The sequence below is a fragment of the Nannobrachium achirus genome, assembly GCF_963921795.1.
Source record: "Nannobrachium achirus genome assembly, chromosome: 10".
Lineage (NCBI taxonomy): Eukaryota > Metazoa > Chordata > Actinopteri > Myctophiformes > Myctophidae > Nannobrachium > Nannobrachium achirus.
Genome location: NC_137819.1, coordinates 32,806,840 through 32,832,509, shown reverse-complemented (window position 1 = coordinate 32,832,509; position 25,670 = coordinate 32,806,840). Strand labels below are relative to the sequence as shown.

Sequence of the window (25,670 nt, the reverse complement as noted above, 5' to 3'; positions counted from 1 at the left end):
GGGGGGGGGGGGCTTGTTATTGCTTATTTGGGCTTGCTTCCTGGTGTTGTTTAAAACAGTGGTGCTCAAACATTTTCATGTCTGCAGACTCTGCGGACCCCTGTCTGAAAATACTTTGTTCCAGGGACTCCCACCCCTGGGCTTGTTTTCGTAGCTCTGGCCACGTGTTTCTCTCAAAGAATCTGACACTACTGAATACAGCCTGCCAGCGCTGCCACCAGTTTCAAATGAAACTATATGTAACGTGTACGTTTGTTTTGCATAAATCATTCGAAATGTAATTAATAACTACTGGCTGCGTGGGTTGAACAAAAGCACCATTATGACACTCTGGAGAGAAACAATGGCTGTTTGGCGATATGTTTCAATTAATCACAGAGCTCTATGTTCTGTTTCACAAAACGCCTGGCCTAAGAACACAGCCAATATGAATAGAAAGAGCCAAGCCAGACTGGCTATTCACTATCCCACGTACTGTCAGTTGCAAGAACCAGCTAGAGCTGCCTGCCATAACAAACAAATAAATAAATAGGAGCCCAGCAATATTGCATCCATAATGGCCTTGCCTGTGTGTAATGCATGATGTCTGAGCCCATAACTAGTGGTGGACAAAGTACTCAACCAACCCCAGTACTTGAGTCAAAGTAAAGTATACATATCCTCACTGTCGGGCAGAAACCTTGTATCTCCAAGTTTCAAATGTGTACATTTTTCGCTAAAGCAAAGCCCTGGTTCATCATACAAGACCGTCAAACAAAACTAGCGAAAAGCAGTCTTGATTTGCAAATGAATTCTGTCTTGGCCATATGGAGTGTCCATATGTGGGCATTGCCAAATATGGGCTTAATATTGATGACATGATGATATATCTCTATATATGGTTGCCAAAACAGGCTGTCTTGGTCATTGAGTCAACAATGTGATGTCACAACAGCTCTGCTATAGAAATTGAGGCTGTTACTCACGGACGGACAGGATCGGCCGGGTTTCATAGTAAACTACTTTTACTCAATATGTCTTCTGGACAAAAATTTAAGTAAATGTGAATAATAAATATAAATACTCCCACTTCCTTAATGCAGCGTTACAGAGCAAAGTACAACTGAGGGGAAAGTAAAACAAAGACACACATTTCATTCTTAATGGTCCTTGACATTTTCATCTATATGTGAGCATGAACAGCTCTCCTGAAACCAGGTAACCATGACAGGAGATTAAACCTGCTTTTCAATTGACCATAAATTGGGACAGAGAACTTATTAAGTTATTATGCGTTTTGTCAAAGCACTTGCATCTGAATTATTATGTTTTTTTTTCTTTTCTTTTGAAGCCACGCTGTTATTAAACCCCATCTTGTTTTGAAGAATAACCCAGCGAATGAACACCGCCACTCTCAAACCTTGGTTCATTTCAAGGACCACCATGCAGTTTAAAATGAATTAGGCCCATTTGATGATTAACAAAATGTTTTCTCTGGGACTCCAAACTGCACTGTAAAAATGTGTTTGTTTATTATAAACTCTTAAGATTGTACGAATGGAACCAAATGGACCATTGAGGGTCCATTTGGTTCGTAAAAAAAACAAAACACAAAGGCTTTTGATATGTTGTGTGTGACTGTTTGTCTAGTAATCGTGTTACATCACAACTTAATTGGCTGATTCCTATTGTCTCAGACGATTTCTCGATGATGTGACATGATAAGGCTGGTGGTGCCGTTTCTGGATCAGGGCCCACTTGGAAATCTCAAGCCGAATGGCGGCGATATTAAGTGGTCAGATGGGTGGGCCCGTATGCTTTTTCAGAGCGTGCTTATTTTGATGATCAATCAATCGATTGTGTTCCTGGCTTGGATCATTGAAGCGAACATAGTATACTTTAAGATCTATCAGCATCACAGGGGAAAACTCACTTTTTCAAGGTTCAAAGAAAAAATGCCACGGTTTTATTTGATTTATTGCATACATTTTATGGCATCGATAAAGTTCTAGTGTATTGTCAATTAGTTGGGGGCCAACTTTGCGATATCCATGGGTCATCGCATCACCATGCTGGCTTTAGTGGGCCACGGCCCCGCAGGTTGGGCATCGCTGATCTGGAGTCAGGGTTTCTCAGACAGACTTGGTGATGATGTGACATCATGATGATAAGGCACTTCACGCTTCCTGTCTGGTGGCGGTAGTCTGGCGTACGGGACGTCAATCTGACACCACTTCAAAACGCCATTAGTTTGAGATTGTCAGTCTGGGCACTGATGTTTGTTTCTAATTTTACATCACACGTCCTGCCACTTTGAGTCAGATTTCTCACTGGCCCACACTTAAGCAAACCATAAAACCACTGATATTAGAAGCTTCTATATGAGGCCAAAATACAGGAAATGGCAGGAAATGAGTGGAGGCTTACTGGCACCAGGCTGTGGTGTACCGTTAACTAAGTGCATTCATATTTATTTATTTAAGTATTGTACTTGGTTTCTACCATTTCAAGGTACTCTTACTTTTCCTGTTGACGTCCATGTTTCAATACTTTGTACTCGACATCTCAGAGGTAGCCTACTGTCAATATTGTACTTTTTACTCCAGTACAAATATTTGACAGCTTCAGTTTACTAGTTAAATTGAAGATTTTGACTATTATTACTATTACTATTAAAGCATGACTACATCAAAGATGCGAATTATAATCCATTTCTAATGGATAAAGCCTTGGCCTGGAAGAGAGGTCATTAGGTGATCCCCTAGCTCTGGTCCAGAGCGTCAGCTGCACTGACGCTCTGACAGACCTGTCGCTAAATGACTAGACTGGGATTTCTCAGCCCCTACGAGTGCTCAACTTGAGTCAAAATAAACGTAACTACTTCACTACTCACCAAACCAAAGGTAGTTTTGCGTTGTTGAAAGTCTATTCACCGCGGTGGGAAACCTCAGCACCCCACCCACTCTGTAAAATACATTATTTTTGTCATGAAATAAAACGCATCCAACTCGACCGCCGCTTCCAGGTTGCGAACCGTTGTGTCTGTGGTGGCCGCTGGGTGGCTTGAGGTGGGTGCGTTCTATTTCATGACAAAAATAATGTATTTTACAGAGTGGGTGGGGTGCTGAGAGGTTTCCCACCGCAGAGAATAGACTTTCAACAACGCAAAACTACCTTTGGTTTGGTGAGTAGTGAAATAGTTTAGTTTATTTTCAGCAGTGATTGGCCAAATCACTGCATCTCCTCCAGGCTTCCAGCTATTGTCCAATCCCCTATGCCAGAGCCAACAGGACGCTCTCTTTGCCTTGTGTGTTCTTGGGAGATTGCAGGCACTTAGAGGTCTCTAGGACTGTTTGCTTCCTGCCTAGGGTCCTCCGACGTCTCACCAGACTGTTCTCATTGTTTTCCAATATTCTTGGATTTATTATTTGTTTTTTTCTACTTTCACCGATAATGTCTAACAGACTCCACTTGCTGCTTTCACTTCAATTAAGGCACTGCTTTCCTGCAAATAACCCCATGCTGGTGAGCATGCAGTGTGTTTTACTGATAAGCAATGTGTTCATTGTTACTTGTACTGTAGGAACAGACTGTGCCTCATTCATGAACGTTTTTTTTTTCCTTCTCACAGTAGAGTACAATGTTTCATGACATGGAGGACATCATCGGAAAGACCTGCCGGCTGCCGCATCATACAAAGTGTTTCCCACCTGTTTCCCAAACTGTGTTATTGATTCTCATTCAGATGGGCACCCATACTGTACATACTTAAAGGGGAATTTCACTTTAGTCATTATGTTCTGTAAAGCCCGTATCAGAGTCTACGGTGGAGACCTATCCACCGCAAATTTGAGGTGGAAAGCTTTCCACCTCAAGTCAGAAAATAAGTGCAGGCCATCATAGTCACGGCCCACGGTGAAGTCCTTTACCCCGTCTAGACCGGTTCAGGTCGACCAATCAGTGAACGGGGTGTAGAGCCTGTCTGTCTGATAGTAAAAACAGAGAGATGTGTTGGGACTCACGGTGGAAAGCTCTCCACCGTGAGGAATGATGTAACGTTGTAGTTTCATGACTCAAAAAGACTCGAAAAGACTACACCGCGGTGTAAAGCCTTCCACCGCGGACCCGACTATGATACAGGCTTAATTGCGACCGTCAGGTTGCAGTTACTATCAAAACCTCCATCGGCCTGCCCGCAGTCCGTCAGTCAGTCCGTCACATCACGTCACGCCACGCCACGTCACGTCACGTCACGTCACGTCACGTCACGTCACGTCACGTCACGTCACACTTTTGGCCCTACTCTTATCTCTGGCATTGTTTCCCCTATCCATGCTAAACTTTGCACACACAATCCTTGGCTGGCAAACCACAACCTCCGCCCCTGATTTCTCACATGCCCCTCTTCTAGCACCACCATGAGGTTGCTTTTTGCAGACTCGTATCTCCGGCACCGTTGTACCCATCCATGCCAAACTTTGCACACATACTCCTTGGCTGGCAAACAACAACCTCCGCCCCTAATTTCTCACGTGCCCCTCTTCTAGTGCCACCATGAGGTTGCTTTTAATGCCACTTACAGGCCAATTTGTGTATGTCACAGTTTTTTTTAGATTCAGTAAGATTGAGACCAGGAGCGCTCGTTTTTGGGCACAAGGTGGAGCAAGCAGTGCCTCCTTCGGGGAACTACCCATGATTAGTCCTACAGGGTTATAGATTTAGGAATAGTTTTACTGAGGTTAGGGTTATCATTCACCAGGTTAACATTCACCTGGTTAGCATTCACCAGTTTAGGTTTAGGGATAGTTTTACTGAGGTTAGGGTTAGGATTAGGGTTAGGTTTAGGCATAGTTTTACTGAGGTTGAGATGTCGGACCAATGCAGTCAACCAGGGCCCAGTATGCAAATGTAGGGCGGGTGTATCAACTTTTGCAGCTACTCTGATTGGTTGTAGGTCAAACCAATAGAGTCTGTTTGAATCTTTTTGTAACCGCGCCTTGGGAAAGAAAATAATACTGAGAAGAACCAGACTAATATCCATGCAGTGATATTGTCTGGCTATGCAAAGCTACCTTTGTGGGTCCTTGTCACGAAAAGGTTTGAGAACCACTGAAGGCATTTGTTTGGCATCTTGGACCTGAGTTTTAATGCTCTAAACTTTATTCACAGCAGCAAAAACAACTAAGTTTTGACCTTGCGGTCTTCTTCAAGTTGAAGAACACTGCATTAAAAGAGCATTAACAATGAGTTGTGAGCTCCCCTTTTTTCCACTTGCTGCAGTTTTGCTGCTTTTGCAGTTTAGCTCAGCACCGAAGACAGTGAATGTTCATTCTTTTTCTTCTTTAAATATGTATAAAACCCACAGACTTAACCAACCACTTTGAACATAACCTCACGTCACCAGGCTTTCTCGGGGGGAAAGCCTGGTGCTCGTTTACTAAACAAGTCGTTTGATCCGGTCTAGACCGGATGGCATCCTAGACTGGATGGCAGAAGTGGCGTCGCTTTGTTTTGGTTCCCCGTTTGATTCCCCAATCCCTATTTAAATGCTAGAGGAGTGTAGTCTTGCCAGTCGTTGTGAGTTGGACTAAAAGATGGATATACCAAACCAACTTTTCAAAAAATAAGCAAAACTATCAAGTGTATTATTAGGTAGGTATTAAAGCTATACTATGTAACTTTTTTAATAAAACAAATCTTAAAATTGTCCTAATTATTAAATCGCTAAAGTTTTAGAACACCCACTCTGTTAATTTCAGCCCCAAAAGCCTTTTCTTTATATGTTTTCTACTGAGCCCGTGTGGCCGTGACCGGGACTGTTTTTCCTGGCAAAATTACTTCATCTGCATCATTCCGTATACGTGTCTCCCAGATCATACACTACCGGCCAATCACAGCGCGGATCATACACTGCCGGCCAATCACAGCGCGTCTTGCCGTCTTCTCAGGAAGTAGCTTGCCTCAACATAACAACAGCATTTACTCTGGTGAAGGCTGGGTGAAGGAGTCCGCAACTCCCGAACGCCCGATCGGAGAGGGATGCGGGACGTCTCTACAGATGCGTCTCGGTGAGGCGAGGCGGACGCGGTGGTCTGAAGGCGAAAAACGGCCGAAAAAAGCAGACGCGACCGCGGTTTGTTATACCGCTACTGACCACTAGTTGAGCAACTTACACAGTATAGCTTTAAAAGTGTGTCATTGAGCGCGGGGAATTGTTTTGGAACTGATTCCGGTTTGACGTATGACGTACCGGTAGGACGCCATCCGCTCCCAACCGGATCAAAAGCCAGAAATTGGAAGTGATCCCAGGCAACTTTGAACATGGCAGATCTACAAGTGCACAGCACATCACAATTGGGTCGGCCATAGCTCAATGGTTAGAGAGACCACCTGGAGCTCCCCGGTTCCACAGGCCTCATCAGTGTGTTGAAGTGTCCCAGAGCAAGACACTTAACCCCCAGCTGCTCCGCGCTCCTCTTTGGGCAGCACTCAGCTGGGGGAAGCTCCAAACTGAAGTTCCCCTGCGGGATGAATAAGGTCACAAAAAAAGGGGGAAAAGACTTTCTCGCTGCTTCTTTTGCGCGACACTCTCACTCTGTTGTACAACAAAGAAATAATAGAGCATTCATTTATAAAAAAAACGAAAATGAATTAAACAATCTGGTACGGTGCATTATTTCTGAGTGGTATTATGCTATTTCGGGTGACCCTTCGCCTGCAAAGCATTGTGATAGATCGTAATCGCAATATGAGCCCGCAACTGACCAGCGGTTATTAAGCATTGTATTGGCTCCAAAAGATCTGTTTTGTTCTCGTTTTATTTTTTATTTATTTGTATGTTTTTTTGTTGTTTTTTCCCCCTCCGTATTGTTTTAGTCAAGACTCCCATTTCAGTGTGTATTTACCCTCGTCTTCACCTTTCTGCTGGTTGTTTACCCTGGCAGGTTGTAGCCCCGAGTCTTTTGTCTTGCTCTCCCACTCGTTTCCAGCCAGCCAACCTCTCCGCAAAACCACTTAACTGGCACTGAAACACAGATGTTATCCAACTCATTAAACCTTCAAGGTTACATCTCCAAATACATCAAAGAGAAAGACCGTGACGGCCAATATTTTCGGTAGCCTGGAGGCACGGCAGCCCGGTGTCCTCCTCACTCTTTCGCTATCGCTGTTTTTTTTCCTCCGTGAAGCACATGAAAGGGAACTCGAGCACCCGACGCGTCGATACGAGTAAAATCGGAATTGCCACAAAAATTGCTAAAGTATTATGGTGATGGAGCCTCATCGAGCCAGGTGAATGGTGCCTGCATGACTGCGTCAATTTCCACAAGATGAAAAGTAAAAAAAAAAAAGAAAAAAAGATGGGTGTGTGCATGGGTACGCTCTCTGCTTATATAGTACCCATGCAGTTTCTTTTTTGCCATGTTAGTTTGTCAACTACATTGGAAATTCTATGAATGTTTTTTATTATTGATTTTATTTTCCTGTATGTCTCTGCAACCGTCCCGTAAAATACGGGATCGTCCCTTTTTTGGAAACTAAAAGACGTGTCCCGTATTGAACTGAAACGGGACGCTCTTTGTCCCGTATTTTAAGGTTGGGGGATAAATATGAATGACGGGATGATTTAATTGAGAAATGACAGCGATTCTGCCTGTCAGAGAGCTTCCACTTCCACTCTGCTCTCCTCTGAGACGATAAGTGCTGCATCCCATTGCTGTGAGAGGCGCTGCGCTGTTTGTAAGCAGCTGATTGGCTTATTAACATACGGCTCTGAGTGTTGCTAAGACACAGTCTCCGCCCCCTACACACTCCCTTCCCAAGCATGGGCTGTAGGTTCACTCCACAAGTTGCCTGCGAGAGACGAAACGAGTGCGTGCGAGCGACCATACGACAGTGCTCGGCTCAGAACATTGTTTAATGTCTTAAAAAAACGTGTGACAGAAGATTGTGTACAAACATATTAGACATGAATCCATGATAGGTGATAGGCTAAACAAAAAGGTGAAAAAGCAGGCAAGCAACAGAAAATAAGCCATGGATATTGGTATTCCTGGGAACACTACAGTAATCTTGTCTGCCAACTAAAGCGACCCCAGACAGGCTGGTATGTGAAATAACATAAGCATGCGTTGATTTTGTTTTTAAAACCTAATGGTTATTGCTGTATGCCAATATGATTAAACTAGTGTTGGGTACCAGAGAGTGGGCACATAAGGACCAGGTAGACTTAGGCGATATGTTTTGGAAAATTGAGAGACACCCGAATTAATATTGTGAAAGGAAACATATGATTTAATAGAGGAAAATACCCATTTTAGCCAACTTTATAACCGAAAATATCCGATTTTTCGGCCCAAAGACACCCGAATTAATATTGTGAAAGGAAAAATATGATTTAATATCGGAAAATGCCCGTTTTAGCCAACTTTATAACCGAAAATATGCGATTTTTCGGCGCCGCCTTTGGCGGCGCATGTTTCCTTAGAAAGTGTCCCGTATTTGAAACTCTGGGAGTTGGCAACCCTACTGCCCACCCACCCACACACCCACACACACGCACACGCACACACACATTTTACCATTTTCATTAATATAGTCAATTGCAATTCTTACGCTGAAATCTAACATACTAGCAACACAGTTAACGTCATGTCTGCTATGGTTCTCGGGCAAAAGAGTTTCGTAGAAGGCCGGAGCAGTACAACATGGAATTGGTGTTCAGGAATGTGAATTGACTTGTGAGGTTGTGTTTTGTAGTACTGTAGATCAGGGGTCTTCAATGTTTCCAGGCCAGGTCCCGGACCCCCTATGGAAGACCCCTGCTGTAGATGAATGGTATCATCCAGGTAATTTCGTGCAGCAGGGGCCTCTACAAGTTAGATTGAATCAGGTAGTTGGGTGTATTCTACAAGGACAGTACATCCTTGTCATTAAAAAACACTGATGGTGAGGTTGAGCACCCATCACTGTGATAACTGCCGCTGTGCAGGTGAATCCTACCAAAATTCAAAAAAGACATCTCAAAGATGTTTTAAAATATATCTTTGACATAACAGATGATAGACTTTTGTGAGGCAGAGTTACAGAGAACATTGTGCCAGAGTTGTCTGGCCTTGAGAGGCGACGGGTGAATTTTGCAAACTTGTAGTCTGCAGTCTCTTCTTCTCTTCCTCAGAAAGAACATTGCGTTTTATCCCAAGTTATCAGAAAGAATCTGCCACTTCCAGACGATGACCCTCTGTACGCTTCTGTTTTCTGATCCTTTCTTTCCCTCCCGTTTTCTGTAGAAATCGAGAAACTCCAGAAAGATGAGGGGAAGGAAGAGGAGAAGTTCATCGACGTCGTCATCAATAAGAACATGAAACTGGGACAGAAAATCTTAATACCAGTCAAGCAGTTTCCTAAAGTAAGTAATATGGTAGGATGCTATCCTAAAAGTAGATTACGCTCAGAAGCATGGGAGACAGAAAGTTATTGAGATGATGCCATAAATAATAAATTATCTATCTATAAATGATGGGGCGGCAGTGGCTCTGGAGGTAGAGCGGCAGCTAGGGAAACAAGAAGGTTCCCACTTGGAACCCGGGCTCCCCCAGAGTTGGTTGAAGTGCAAGACGCTGAACCCCTAATTGCTCCCGATGAGCAGGTTGGCATGGTTTCCTTTGCCATCGGTGTGTGAATAGGGCTGTCACAATTATTACATAATCGTCTAATCGCAATTATTTGACATAATCGTGATTATTTTTCATAATCGTCATAATCGTTTCCATGTTGAAAATTTTCATATATTTAAAAGAAAGTCAAAAATAGAGGAAATAGCAGATCTACAAGCAGATCTACAAGCTCACAACGCGTCGCGATGCGACGCGTTGTGAGCTTGTAGATTGGCTATTTCCACTATCAATGTTCTTTTTTAAGTGTAAAGTTGTCAAATATGTCAGTCATTTCTTTGTATATTTAGGTTGTGTGTGATATCTACCATGTGCAACTTCAAAGCCTAAAAGCCAAACGGAAATGTAATTGTCCACGACAAAAACACAATTAAATCGTTAATCACAATTATTTTAGTGAAAATTAATCGTCATGTAAAATGTCCTAATCGTGACAGCCCTATGTGTGAATGTGAAGTACATTGAAAAGCGCTTTGGAGAAAAGCACTATTATACTGTAAATGCTGCTGGGGGGTAAACATCAGAGGGGGAACTAATTACATTTACTCAAGTAATTTTCACAATTTTGAGATTACTAGAGTATTTCCATTTACACTGTATATTCCATTATATATTTCAGCAAATATTGTATTTTACTCTGCTACGATTATTTGAAAACTTGAGTTACTAGTTACTTTGTAGATTTTAATTATTATTACAAAACATACATATATACCCACTTATGCCCTATTTGAACTTTGATCATTTGAAAATAGCAGATTTACAAGATCCCGACGCGTTGCGATGTGACACGTTGTGAGCTTGTAGATCTGCTATTCAAAAGGTTTTAATACATGTTATGCACATATGATACCTTGTGAAACAGGACATTCTGCATAATGAGTACTTTTACTTTTGGTACTGTACTTTAAGTATATTTTGATGCCAATACTTTTGTACTGAACAGAATATAATAGAATATTTCTACATTGCAGTATTGATACTCACGTAAAAAAAAGTACTTTTTACACCACTGGTAAACTTTGGACGAAAATAGCTGATCTACAGTACAAACATCACAGAAGAGATGTGGTGTACAGGGAAAAAGGAGCTAGGGGGGGCCTAGATTAGAGCCCTGTGGGACCCCGCCAGTGAAGACTATAGCAGGGGTCTTCAACGTTTTCAGGCCAAGAACCCCTTATCTGAGAGAGAGATGAAGCAGGGACCCCCAGATTCCATATAGTTTCATCGTTTGACAGCACAATGTATTTTGGATTCATGTCAATTTGTGTTATCAGATATTTAACCACTTGAACCGTCAATACTTAATAAACTTCACCTTTCACTCTGTACTTTTTCCCCCTCTACACCATACCTCTTTGCCGAAAATAGCCGATCTACAAGCTCACAACGCCTCGCGGCGTGAGGCGTTGTGAGCTTGTAAATCTGCTATTTTTGGCTAAAGTTCTCAGATTATGGGTTCAAGTGGTTAATATAAAAGAGGAGAAAAAAGTTTCTATCACTCAAAGATTTGGAGGACCCCCTGTAGTAACTCTGAGGACCCCCTAGGGGTCCCGTACCCCCTGTTGAAGACCCCTGGAATATAGGGTTTATGAGTGGTTAAATAAATAAATTGAATCGGCTACTGTCCACTGGCAAAGATATGGTAGAATTACCATTCAGAATAATAATTCCACACTGAATCAGTGATTTAAGCTTTTGAAATGCCACAGCTGTAATTGGCTGCTCTTTGCACCCCGACAATTACACTGACCTTGGCCAATGACGCATCCATCCATGTTGGAGTGTTTCATGGTACATACAGTACAGTCAGTTCCCATGTATAACATACTACAGTAATCATGCATGAATGTAAGATGCATAACAAAATGAAATTAATGAGTTCGAATGAGCAATATTTTTTTTATACTTGAGTGGATGTCACTTTTTTTCACAATACTGTACAGCACAGCAGTGGCTCTCAACCTTTTCAGGCCGTGACAAAATAATCATATTTTAACTGGGGACCCCCCACCGTGACGAGCACTAAGAGTTGAGTCATTACATTCTGTATAACACGGTTCTATATTTCTGTCTCTAATATTTGATAATTTGTCATTTTAGAGGTATTAAAAAGTCCTTAAATTGACACTTTAGAAATGTGTAGATACCCTCTATATAACTTTATGTTGGTTTGTTTACTGTTGAGTGAGAAAACAATGCTGCACATTAAGTTAATCATCTGGGGACCCCCCCAAATAATTTGGGGACCGCCCTGGGGGTCCTGACCCACAGGTTGAGAACCACTGCAGTACAGTACATACATATTATTATTATTTTTTTCATACAAATGAATAATTATGATCGTTGAACTTAATTATGACCCTTCATGTGTTAACAATGGTTTGCACTTATACTGTAGCCACAGAATAATAACGCATAACAATAAAGGGCAAAGCAGTGGCGGCCATTGTGTGGTGCCACCGATGGAAAACCCATTCATGTTTCCCACAGAGAATTTGGAAAATATTTATATAAATTATTTTAAGCCTGGAATCAAGTCATCCAGGCTCCTGGTGAGCCATGAGAAAAGAACAAACAAAAAACATTTGATTCTGTGTCAAAGAATATTTGAATATTTAATTAAATATACCAATATTCTTTTTGCGCTTTTCCAAAGTTTTTTGTCACTGAATCAAATGTTTTATGGTCACGATTCACCATGCAGGAGCTTGGATGGCTTGGTTCCAGACTTCAAATAATTTAAGTCATGGGTATTCCACAGGGGGTCCGGGAGCCCTAGGGGGTCCTCAGAGTTACTACAGGGGGTCCTCCAAATCTTTGAGTGATAGAAAGTTTCTCTTTTCTCCTATCTTATATTAACCACTTGAACCCTAGTATCCAAATTCTGATAACTTTAGACAAAAATAGCAGATCTACAAGCTCACAACGCCTCGCAGTGCAAGGCGTTGTGAGCTTGTAGATCGTGTAGATGCTTGTAGATGCTTGTAGAAGAGCTTTGGTGTAGAGGAGAAAACAGCAGACTAAGTACAGAGTGAAAGGTCAAGTTTATTAACTCATTCTGTGCCTATCCCGAACATGTTCGGCTTTATTTCAATCCAATACAATTTTTTTTTTATTAATTGACTTACCCTGAGCTGCTTGTAGAGTCGTGGGTGGTCCTGGCTCGTCCTACGCTAGCCAGCTAGCCATTTTACATGGTCCGACGATATATTCCATTAAAAATGGTTTAAAATACATTTTTGAGCCCCCCAATGTTCACCAAATGTTCAGCGCCGCTTCCGGAACGTAGTCCAGTGTGCCTATCCCGAACATGTTCGGCTTTTTTAATGAAATGAATTATTTTATTGGAGGCCTCAACGAAGCCCCGGTCTAGACGTCCATCCATGCCCGGGACTTAGACTCGGCCATCCACGGGCCGCATTCGCGCTAACGGCCGCATCGCGCCGCCCACTCCAATAATAAATCACATCTTTAGACAGGATTTTCTCCGGATTGTGTTCCCAGACCCAAAGAGAAAGTTTTTTGCGGCTGAAATAGCTTTAGATCGCGCTTCTAAATGGGTTAGCATTTTGGCTACGTGTCAGCTAGCTTCCTCCTCTCGTCCTCCATAGCATTGACTGGAGTGAAAACACAAGCCAGTTGGGGGAGGGTCAACGAAAGCTATAATGAAGGTCTATGGATACATTTCTGGCACTCTAGCGCCCCTTGTGGCCGGATGGCACTGTATGAGTTAAGTATTGACGGTTCAAGTGGTTAAATATCTGAAAACCAAATTGACATGAATCCAAAATACACTGATGATTGTGCTGTCAAACAATGAAGCTATATGGAATCTATGAAAAGGTTGTGGGGGTCCCTGCTTCATCTCTCTCTCAGCTAAACACATTGAAGACCCCTGATTTAAGCCATCTGTGTCATTTTCGATTTTAGCTATAGCAACATATGTTTTTTTTTCTGAAATTTAGAACAGATTTAGAACAGTGGTTCAAATACAAATAGTTTTGTGGGTCCTCTGCAAAAAAAATTAGAACCACTCATTTAGAAGGCATTTGTAGAATGGGCCTCAAGGCCTTCATGGGTATCGTTGATATCAGAAAGTGTTATACACGGTCAAATCATTGGAGAAACATGGCAGGGGGAACAATGCATTGGCTGTTGGCTGACAGTCAGCGTCTGCTCGCTTAAAACCCATTTAGGAATTAGGCCTAGAATTATTGAATGCTTTAACCAGTGAAAAATAGCAGATATACAAGCTCACAGCGCGGCACCGAGTGCCGCGCTGCGAGCTTGTAGATCTGCTATTTTTGAAAAAGTAGTGAAAATGTGTACAAATCTTTGAATATATGTTTAAAGCGAACGTTTGTAACTCAAATGTTGCGTCTGGGTGGTCCCTGGAAATAAATATTTTGTGAAGGGGGTCCATGGCCAAATACATATCATTTTGGCGGTCCTTCACATGAAAAGGTTTGAGAACCACTGACATAGTAGTCTCTCAAGAACAGACTAACTGAGCTCCAGTTAAGTAAAAAGGACCCTTTCTTTGACGATGGCTGGCCAGATTGCTGACATAGAAACATAGGTTTTTCAAAAAAATCTTAAAAGGATTCAAAAGACACTTATAGAATCGGGTCAAAATTCTAATTTTCACGATAAAAAAAAAAATAGCAGATCTACAAGCTCGCAGCGCGGCTGTGAGCTTGTATATCTGCTATTTTTCAATAGTTAAAGCATGAAATAATGATACACAATATGTGTACCCGTTCTGAATGGATTAAGTCATACATTCCTCTCTTTCTGGACAAGAGAGAGGCGAGCCTCGTGACAGCCTCTTTGTCAAAATGGACATAAGCGCCGTGCCGCTTTTGAGTGATAACGTTGTTGGCCGCGTGATGAGAGGCACTTCAGCCCGCTCAGATGTCGGCGGCGTTTAATGGAGCCACGCGGCACGCTCAGCCGCCTGACAGGGATAGCCCACTGGGAGCCGGGTGGGGGCGGGGGGGAGTCGTTTGTACAGGGGCGTCACAAGGGGGGGGGGGGGGAAGTGGGACTGAGTTACTACAGGGCCCAAGGTGGAGGGGCCTTCGTTATTTTATACTTGAGCTATTGAAAAATAGCAGATATACAAGCTCACAGCGCGGCACCGAGTGCAGCGCTGCGAGCTTGTAGATCTGCTATTCTTGAAAAGTCGTGAAAATGTGTGCACAGTCTGCACACCTTTGAATATAATTATGTATTCTTTAAGTGAACATCTGTAACTCGAACGCTTCTGGGGGGGGTCCCTGGAACTAAATGTTTTGAGATGGGCGTCCGTGGTCAAACACATATCATTTTGGGGGTCCTGGACATGAAAAGGTTTGAGCACCACTGACATAGAAACATAGGTTTTTCAGAAAACCTTAGAAGGATTTGAAATATTCAAAGACTTGCACAAATGTTCACAATTTTTCAAAAATAGCAGATCTACAAGTTCACAGCACGACACCTGTGAGCTTGTAGATCTGCTATTTTTCAATAGTTAAAGCACAAATAATGCGTTCCCCCAGTCTAAATGGGTTAAAACCCCTCCCACTATGAAGAACATTCATGGGGGGCCCGCAGTGAATCCTTGTACCCAGGGCCCAGAATTTGGTGTGACACTCCTGCGTGTGTAAAAGTGAGAAGGGCTTTTTTCAGATGGCGGACATCACTCAGGTTTTCACCTCGGCCCTCCAGGGGAACAGAAACATGCAGCCCTGCAGTGTAATGCCCAGACCAATGGGTTTGTTGAGGGCAGGGGGAAAAAAATGAAAGGGTTCGTGCTTAAAACCTAATACTCTGTTTGCTTTACGTGAACCAAAGCGGAAATATAACCAACCGCCTCGCAGGAATAAAACAGACCTAGTTTTCTTTAAAATGATATATATGTACGTACTGTATATAAAATGTGGTGGGATTTCAGTTTGAGCGGAATTGTTTGAGGTCAGCCATTATCACATACTGAAACCTGATTCACTCTGGGCGAGGGGAGTGATAAAAATATCTGAGAATCCCCTTGGGCTGATAACCGATGATACGAGATGTGGACGACCAATCGCTGCGAGCTAAAGTGTCGCCGTGAGTGACCTCTCGCAGCGGAAGGATGGCCCCCACCCTATCCAGTATCACAACACGTTGCGTCGCGCAAGTTTTTAGATTTGTAGACTATTTTCACTATAAAGTGTTAGAAGTGGTTAATTCATATTGGATTGGCTGTAAGTTTGGGTCCCAGGAAGACACCAAATATATCTATTCTTTTGTGAACCAAATAACCCATTGGTTCCCAAACTGGGGGTCGGGACCTCCAGGGGGGGGTCCCCAGATTATTTTGGGAGTCAAACTAAATGTAATGACTGCAATTGCAAGTGCTTGTCAGGTGGGGTCCCCAGTTGAAATATGATTCTTTTGAGGGGTCGTGGCCTGAAAAGTTTGGGAACTTATTAGTCACGATCGGCAGTAGAAGGATATGAACTTTTACACAGGGTGACACTGCGCTGTGCGCTCCTAAAGCGTAATATGCTTCAAAAGTAAACTTGCTAGTCTGTCTCCAGTATTAAATGTTTTGGTACCGAGCGCCGGGCATGAAATGTCATCTGGAGGCCTATCTGTGTCTCATAGGTTCACAGCTAAACAGATTTACTTTGACAGCTTTGATAAGTGGAGCCGCTAATACGCTGTTTAGAGTTCCAACAAGCCCACTGAAGGAAGACAAATTCAATTTGTTCTGTCTGACAGGTAGCAGTGGCAGGAGTGATCGCTTTGACTTCAATGGGTTTTCTCCTGAACCGCAAGAGTCACCTCTTGACTTTTGCCATTGAAGTGGCACTCCCATTTTCCAAATGGTTCTTTAGCAGTGGTGCGAAAGTAACTAAGTACATGTACTCATCTGCTGCGCTCGAGTTCAGTTTCGAGTTTTCCAATTTCCAGTACTACACTACATCTCAGAGGCAAATATTGTACTTTTTACTCCGCTATAAATATTTGAACTTAAATTATTATATTGCAAAATGTACATTTACCACTTTAAAGGCATATTTTATACTTGGGCTATTCGAAAATAGCAGATCTACAAGCTCACGACTGCAGATCTGCTGTTTTCAAAACAGTGTGACAAATCTTAGTGGCCTAGTTTTACTTTTGTACTACTGATATTGATGACAATTTTGTGCTTTTGCTCAAGTCAAATTTTACTTGTCTACAAGACTTACTTGTAACCGAGTACATTCATATTGTGATGTTAGTACTTCTTCCACCACTGCTCTTTAGCATGGAGTTCAGAGTGCTCGAATCCAGCCTCTACAAACACTGGGCTTCCATTTGACCAAACGAATGGGGACATGAGGACAAGGGCACCATCTATACCGGCACACGTTCCAGATGTGTGCTTTTCTGGGGCAAAGGGAATTCTTCTTCTTCTTCTTGTTGTTGGTTTTGTTACAGAACAATTGGATTTGTCTACTCTAATGCAAATAACTGACCCAAATAATCTTGATTTTAATATTATACCGTATCTCAAATTTATATAGCGCTTTTCTGAGTACCCAAAGACGCTTTACAGATGCTTTTACTAAGGGAGGGGTCGTTTTTTATTGAGGGGTGTTACTGGAGAAAATGTATACGCTCTTTTATAAAATGCCATGACCCTCCCTCTCAATTGGGGGAAATATTAATGACCCTCCCCAAGCATTAAAATAAAAAAGATTGACCCTCCCCTACAACATGACATTTACCACAGTAAAAGTATGCCTAAAACCTAAACGTAGTTATTCCTAACCAGTGGCGAGAACAGAACAGAGAAGCAAGTTCTGGGTGGGCACTGCAAAATGTATTTTCTTTCTTTTTTTACTGTAAATTATTATGATTTTTTAGGGTGAAAAACGGGTGTGGGCGGCATCAGCAATGAACAATAATGAGTATGCAAATATAATGCATTGAGATCCCAGCTGTACTTCATCCCAAAAACACATTTCCAAAATAAACTAACACACCCTCCAAACTAAAGTAACACACAGCGAGTAGCCTACTGCTGCTAGTGTAAAAGTCAACGTGGACATCACAAAAAGGTGAGAAGTTCTCACAGGTTGAGAACAAGTTATTTGACATCTAGGTTACAGATAAAACAGTTGACACATGTGCACAACACATGTAACAGCAGCCATTCATTTCATTCATTCATTTTGCCATTCATTTTGTGCTGTTGATTGCCTGTGGTAAAATCTGGGTCAAATGCGCATTTTCAACGAGCGATCGTTAACCTAATGTTATTTTTTTTTTAGCACCATTTCACTTTTTACTTTATGGAGGGGGATACAGTTCTGACAACCATTTTTGCTGCCTTACACAGCTCTCCATTGTTTTAGGAAAATACATTGTAGTATAAACACAGCCACTTCAGTTCATTCACTAACTGCAGTGACTGTGGGGCATTTCAAGGGATGGCACCCAGGGTTTGTCATTAAATAAAGCAGAAGGCTGTTGACAATGGTTGTATAAGTGCCTGTACCTCGGAGCCATTGTTTGCTTTTGAAAAATTGCATGACCCTCCCTTGAATTCAAAGTGAAATCAGCAGACCCTCCCTAGGACTGAAATTAAAATAGCATGACCCTCCCCTATTTTCCTCCAGGGGGTGCTGTTCATAAAAAAACGATTGCTCCCTAAGGAAGACTAAATTGCCCGTGGCAGATTAGGTCTGGTCTGGCCCTGCTCTATTATTCAAATATTTCACAGCTCACAAGTCGTGAGGAACCAACCAGGGCCCATTATGCTGATGTAGGGCAGGAGTATCGTATCACCCTCGCGCTACTGTGATTGGTCGTAGGTTTGAATCTTTTTGTAGCCGCACCTTGGGAAAAAATTAACGCTGACACCAATAAGGGCCCAGTGTGCAAATTGGAGCCTTGCGTGGTCGTCTCCGCCATCAGTGTGTGACTATGCACATGGCTAATGGGTGAACGTACTTTACACATTCAGAAATGTGTCAGTTATACGTTCTAGTGGATTCTATAGAGCATCCATCAACTAACAGCTTTTACGAGGTAAAGCTGACCTTTATAAACCTCTCAGTCCATACATGTCATACTGTACATGCACACTCCTCTAAAAGCATTAGTCAGTACAGTAGGACAGTTCACGACATTTTGTACAAATGTGTATTTTCTCTTTTTTTATCATACAATAACCCATTAAGACAGGGAATGTATCCGTGTCACCTAACCACTTTAACCAATACTTTGGCGCTCATAGTGTGGCACCGATCGAGTGCCACGCTAGATCTCATATTTTTGAGGGAGAAAAAAACATGTGAAAATGTGTGCAAATCTTTGATTATATATTATTTTAAAGCAAACATTTTTAACTAAAATCTTTGCTTCTGGGGGGGTCCCTGGAACAAAATATTTTGAGATGGGGGTCTGAGGTCAAATACATATAATTCTAGGGGTCCTTGACATTAAAAACGTTGAGCACCACAGATACTGTAAAATAACATACGTAAAGATATTGTAAAAGAAACATAAGTTTTTCAGAAAACCATTCGGAAGTCTTAACGTGTTTCTCTATACCAGTGGTTCTCAACTTTCTCTGCCCGCTTGAAAACATTGAAAGCTGATCATAGAAACATGCGTTTTCCAGAACACTGCATTGCTGTGGGTCCAGAGTAGGGATGGGACGATATGAAAATGTACGCGAATTATGATATTAACGCGATAATCAAAATCCATTATCCTGCGGCAGAACATTTGCCAAAAAAAGTTTTGTCAAAAAAGAGATTTGATAGAGAGCGAAAAAAGACTGTATCAAGTACGTATATTATAAGTACCTTTTTACCAATTATAGCTAGGGTTTAAGTGGTACTGGATATGCAGCTCGGCAAATAAAAGGTGAATTGATCCCAGTGCATAACGGAGGACGATATCGCGATAAATTAAATCTCTGCGATACGATTATCGTGAGTGTTTTTTTTATCACGATAAACGATAATATCCCATCCCTAGTCCAGAGCAGCCCAGGCGCTGGCAGGGTGTGAAGGAAGGGAAGGGAAGGGAAGGGAAGGGAAGGGAAGGGGAGGGGAGGGAAGGGAAGGGAAGGGGAGGGGAGGGAAGGGAAGGGAAGGGGAGGGGAGGGAAGGGAAGGGAAGGGAAGGGAAGGGCTCCCTCTGGTCAGCTTCCACTTCAGACTGTGGCTTTTCTCTGCGGTGAGGAAGAGCCATTTATCCTTCCACACCACTGTCGCTGCGCGCTGCTGTGCTGCTGTGCTCAGTGTGCTGCTGTCCTCAGCACAATCTGCAGCACCGGCTCTTCCTTTGCTCAACACACACGCATGCAAGCATGCACGCACGCACCCACGCACGCATGCTTCATTTCATGGGTTAATAGGTAACATTTATACATTTAAAAAAAAAATGTACTCAGAAACTAAAGCTGATAATAGCCGATCTAAATAAGTTCACACCACGTTGCAGATTGGCTATTTTTGAGTATACAATACAAACCTATTGTATACCAAACCCTTTTATATTATATTATTACAGGGACATGCAGAGAATGTCAGAAAAAAACAGCCTTAGCTTAAAACGGCTTTTCGGTGGAAATTGTAGACCTCCAAGCTCACAACGCGGCACAGTGCAAGCCGTTGTGAGCTTGGGGGTCGGCTTTTTTCGATGCGTGATACCACACTGAACTAAGCATAATCAAGTCAATACTGGAGATATGGCGTAACGGCATGGATTTCAGGTATGTCACCGAAAGGAGGCATTTGCATCTCTTTCACCATAGCAAAAACTGCATTCATGGTCTGGAGAGGGTACTTTTTACGGACAGATAAAAGGGCAGGTGCTCAAGCCCCCTTTGATGTCTATGAGTGCAGTCTGTGCACGTGCCTGATTACCGTAAAACAGTCATTTCACTTGTGTTGTGAGGACCAGGAATATTGTACTCACAATATCTTATCTTTCTCAAAATTCTACTACGCCTGTGTGGTCCTCACAAGTGTCCACACTCTCTGCGGCGTATAATGCATTCAGATGAATGATGAAAGCATCTTAGATGTGTGCCGCCCCCCTCCCCACCCCATCCCAGACCCGCCCCCCCTTCCTCCGGTTAAACGTGATTAATCACAGATCCCCGTTCCTCTACACTTGTGTCCACTGACTTTTTAATCATCCCCAAGACGCCATCGCCCTACTGTACCTCCTCTCCTCCTCCTCCTCCCCTCCTCCTCTGTGGGGATCGCCAGGCGTGGGAGAGATGATGACGGTGACACCGTTCACATTTGTGTTGCTTTCATTATCGCAAAGAGAGAGAGAGAGAGAGAGAGAGAGAGAGAGAGAGAGAGAGAGAGAGAGAGAGAGAGAGAGAGAGAGAGAGAGAGAGACAGACGCATTGTAGCACCTTCCTGCATCTCAGTAACACTTCAGCTGTGGCACAAACAACAACCTGTGATCACATCCATTAGCAGTGGTGGAAGAAATACTCAGATTATTATAAAAAAAAAAACGTAACCACTTGAACCCTATTTGCCGGCGGCAGTGGCTCAGGAGGTAGAGCGGTCGCTTGGAAACCGGAATGTTCCCAGTTCGATCCCGGGCTCCCCCAGAGTTAGTGTCAAAGTGTCCTTGAGCAAGACATTGCTCCTGATGTCCAGGTTGGTGCCTTGCATGGTTTCCTTCGCCATCGGTGTATGAATGGGTGAATGTAATGTTTTTTTGCCAAACACAGCGAAATGTTGACGGAAAAAATTCCTATAGTTGCAACTCAGGGCTGTTTTACTGAGACTAGAGCAGTGATACTCAAACTCCGGCCCGCGGCGCAATTTTTTCTTGTCACTGTAATGTCCTCGAAGTCACGCATCCAACAAGCTTTAAACTGAGCAGATTGGACCTTCCGTTCCAGAGTTAATTGCCAAAACATCTTGAAAGCGGCCATTGAAATCGACGATTTTTCTTGTCCAGTGGCTCTGCCCGACTAATTTGCATACCCAAAACCATTGTAGGCCTAATGCATAATGAAAGAGAGATAGCTCTACTTAACAACTGCATCATTAGCCATTTGGTGGTGGCGAAAAAAAGGAACTCAGATTAGCCATTTGGTAGCTAAATACTAAATACTAAATTTGGTAAGTCTCATATAAGAATTGTTGTCCAAAAATAAACAAACTGTTCCGGCCATATTGTCAGGGAGGCCCTGTATCATTTATGATAGTCAGTCACTCAGTCACTTGTTTCTGGCAAAAATTAAACTAATGCAGCTGCAGTAACATTAGCGCTTTCACACCGTCAGTAAGTTGATGCGTCATACAGTAGGCTATATGAGTCAAACCCGTGGGATCATTTGTTTAGTTTTGAAACACAGTTCTTATTTGACTCAATATTAAGTCTATGGGGAGAAAAAATGCGACTCATAATGCAGGTATAGGATAAGTAAATTACGTCTACAGTGCTGAAATGTCTGGGGTAAAAATGAAAGCCCACGAAGTTTACGTTAGTTTTAAGGCAATAGATCCATGATACCTCTTGTCTCAATAATAGGGAATCTAAAGTCTTTTGAGATTGTAGATCTGAAATTTCAGAGGGGGGGAGGGGGGGCAACACCTGTCTGCAACTCAGTATAAATCATAGCACAGGTCTCCCCCTCTTCTTGGCCGCAAGTGATGAGAACAGAAAGTAACCATCCTGGAGAGTTCACCGCATTAGAACACACTCTTCCAGGCACGTGCACAAATAGACATCAAAGGGGGCTTGAGCCCCTGCCCTTTTACCCGTTTGTAAAAAAGGGCCCTCTCCAGGCCTTGAATGCAGTTTTTACTATGGTGAAAGAAATGAAAACGCCCCCTTTTCCATGCCATACCTGACGGCAGCATTCAAGACAATTGCCTTGTCCAAACTCTCCTGAACTTGAATGCAGCACCTTATGTTGAAAGAATTGCCCTCTCTGTGTAGAAATCCATGCCGTTACGCCACATCTCCAGTATGCACTTGATTTCATGCTTAGTTTAGTGTGGTATAAAGCACCGAAAATAGCCCACCTCCAAGCTCACAATGCGTCGCATCTTGGAGGTCTGCTATTTTCAATATTTTCACCAAAAGGGCCCTTCTAGAAATTTCAGCCTCTCTAACATTCTCTGCACGCAGTGGTGTAAAGTAACTAAGTACATTTATTTAAGTAATGTACTTAGTTAATGTACTTAAGTACAATTTTGAGTTATTTGTACTTTACTTGAGTATTTCCAATTTCCAGCACTTTTACTTCTACTCCATTACATCTCGAATCCAAATATTGTACTTTTACTCCACTGAATTTATTTGAAAACTTTAGTTACAAGTTACTTTGCAGATTATAGCATTATAAAACACACATAAACCACTTTAGCCCTAACTGTTTTATACCTTGGCTATTTGAAAATAGCCGATCTACAAGCTCACAACGCGTCGCGATGCGACGCGTTGTGAGCTTGTAGATCTGCTATTTTCAAACATTTAGTACTTTTACTTTTGGTACTTTAAGTACATTTTGATGCCAATGCTTTCATACTTTTACTCAAGTACATTTTGAATTCTGGACATTTACTTGTAAGGGTGCCCTCACACCAAAATACCTATGAGAGTGGAATCCGCGTTCCGCCAATGCATTTCAATGATAAGGGAGCGTTTTTTTGCAGAAATCCTCGGCTGGCATGAAACCGCTTCACTCTCATTGAAATGCATTCGTGGATTCCACTCTCATAGGTATTTTGGTGTGAGGGCACCCTAACGGAGTACATCTACAGTGCAGTATTGATACTTTGACTTAAGTACAAAATGTGAGTACTTTTTCCACCTCTGTCTGCACGTCCCTGCACTCTTCTTCACTAAAGGCTCCTAATGAGCGCTGGCTTTCTGAACAAAGGAGAGCAGAGAAGTAGGTGAGGTGGTGTTGGAACAGAAATGTGATGGGTTTTTTTTTTCTCCCCCCCCTCCCCCCTTTTTTTCTTTTTTTGGTCTTACCTCCCGCTTGCTAATTGATGACCTAGATAGTGGAGGCAGACAGCTTTATAAGTCACCGTTAAAGGGAGGACCGCGGTGCTCCCTGAGCATGTTACGGGGACAGGGGTATAACTGTGCCTGGCCTGTGTTGGTATTGCATGACATTGATAGGTGTTGCTCCACAAAAAAAAGCGCTCCTCTTTGTCTACATAACAAGAGTTAACCTTGTGTGAGGTGCGGTAACCAAGTTAGCTGAAAAATTGGACAGACCTCGCAGAGCCATTGAGATACCAGCTCAGGATTACGTTTGACTCGAATCACTTTCAACCTGGATGTAGCCGAAAATGTTCAAAACGTGTCATTAAATGGCAGAAATGGCAGAAATGGCAGATCTTACAAGCTCACAATGTGATGCAATGCAGTGTTTTGCGAGCTTGTTGTATTTCTGCTATTCAGCATACCGCAAAGTGTATGGTATGGTTTAAGTGGGTGAACTATATTGTCTTCCAGATGTATTAATGTCCTGTCCTTTTATGCATATACTGTGTGTGTGTGTGCGCGTGCGTGCATGTGCGCGCGTGCGAGAGAGAGCGAGAGAGAGAGAGAGAGAGAGAGAGAGAGAGAGAGAGAGAGAGAGATTTTTTATATCATTAATGTAGGTTGCTTCAGAGCAAGCCAGCAAGAAAGAACATAGAAAGAGTAATTAATGAAAGTTGTGGCAAAGACTTCACTGTGGAAAATGTTTGAAATGTCCTTGCCGTGACAAACTACAGACGGAGGAAAAAGAAAGGCTCATTCTTTTTTTTCCCTCCTCGCTTTCAATGAAAAGCACACACACACTGGTGCCGCTGGTGTTGATTGACATACTGTAAGGAACGTTTTCCCCTTCATCCCTAAAACGGGCAGATTGTCATTGATCCTGGCTTGTTTCTGCGTTGCAGTTTAACTTTGTCGGCAAACTTCTGGGGCCACGCGGGAACTCGTTAAAGAGGCTGCAGGAGGACACGCTAACAAAGATGTCAATTCTTGGAAAGGGATCCATGAGAGACAAAGAAAAGGTAATACCACAGCGATCCATTCTCTCACTCCTTCCTTCCCACCACTTCTGTCTTTTTGCTCATTTCCATTTTCCTCATTGTCTCCACATCCGTTTGCAACGCATCTGAAATCCCCAGTGTGATGTGGGGCCATTTTTAGTCTATCTCGGAGGTAAACTAACTCTTGGGTCTTTTCAGAATTCACACAAATTAAGATGATGTATATTCAAAACTACAACAGCCATCTGGCAGTGGTGGAAATTACATGTACTTAAGTACAGTTTTGAGGTATTTTGTACCAATTGCCAATACTTTTAACACTACCATCTCGGATCCAAATATTGTGCTTTTACTCCATTACAAGTATTTGCAAAATTGTGTTACTACTAGTTACTTTGCAGATTTTGATTATTATTACAAAACATACATGAACACTAACGACCCTATATATTTCGGCCATTTTAGCCGCGAACCCAGTCACCAAAATGGGAGAGGACCTGTGATGTTCTGCCGTACTTTTTATTCCTGTTTTATCTATTAGTTTGGTCATTAAGGTCCACAGAATGAGAGGCCTGCTCTGCCGGAAACATCGCGAAAACATTTTATGGCCATTTGTATATTCACTGTCCCATTGACTCCACTAGAAATATAAAAAAAAGAAAAAAGAAATCTGCTCTAAGTAGCATGTGAGGGGTCAAACTAGGGGTTCTTCATGATTCTGAATCCATTGCAATTGTTCAATCATTTGTTTTGCATGAAAAACATTCCTTGGGCAAAATTTCGGCCCCCCAAAATTGTGAAAAGTCATGAGTCATCACTTTATTTGCACTTTTCACAGTTTTGGGGGGGGGGGGGGCGAAATTTAGCCCAATGAATATTTTTCATGCTAAAAAAATGCTTGCAATGGATTCAGAATCATGAAGAACCCCTAGTTTGACCCCTAACATGTTACTTAAAGCAGATTTCTTTCTTCTTTATATATTTCTAGTGGAGTCAATGGGACAGTG

The 25,670-nt window shown here is 42.5% G+C and overlaps 1 protein-coding gene across 1 annotated transcript in view; it reads left to right on the top strand.

The window, feature by feature from the left end:
• The window catches only part of khdrbs3 (KH domain containing, RNA binding, signal transduction associated 3), a gene marked incomplete at both ends in the record, with an annotated part of 177,506 nt that overhangs the window by 78,128 nt on the left and 73,708 nt on the right, over positions 1-25,670 (top strand). Inside the window, 2 exons of the mRNA XM_080735716.1 lie at positions 9,267-9,385; positions 24,568-24,684. Coding sequence (XP_080591842.1) covers positions 9,267-9,385; positions 24,568-24,684 — 236 coding nt within the window. The remainder of the gene's footprint in view (positions 1-9,266; positions 9,386-24,567; positions 24,685-25,670) is intronic.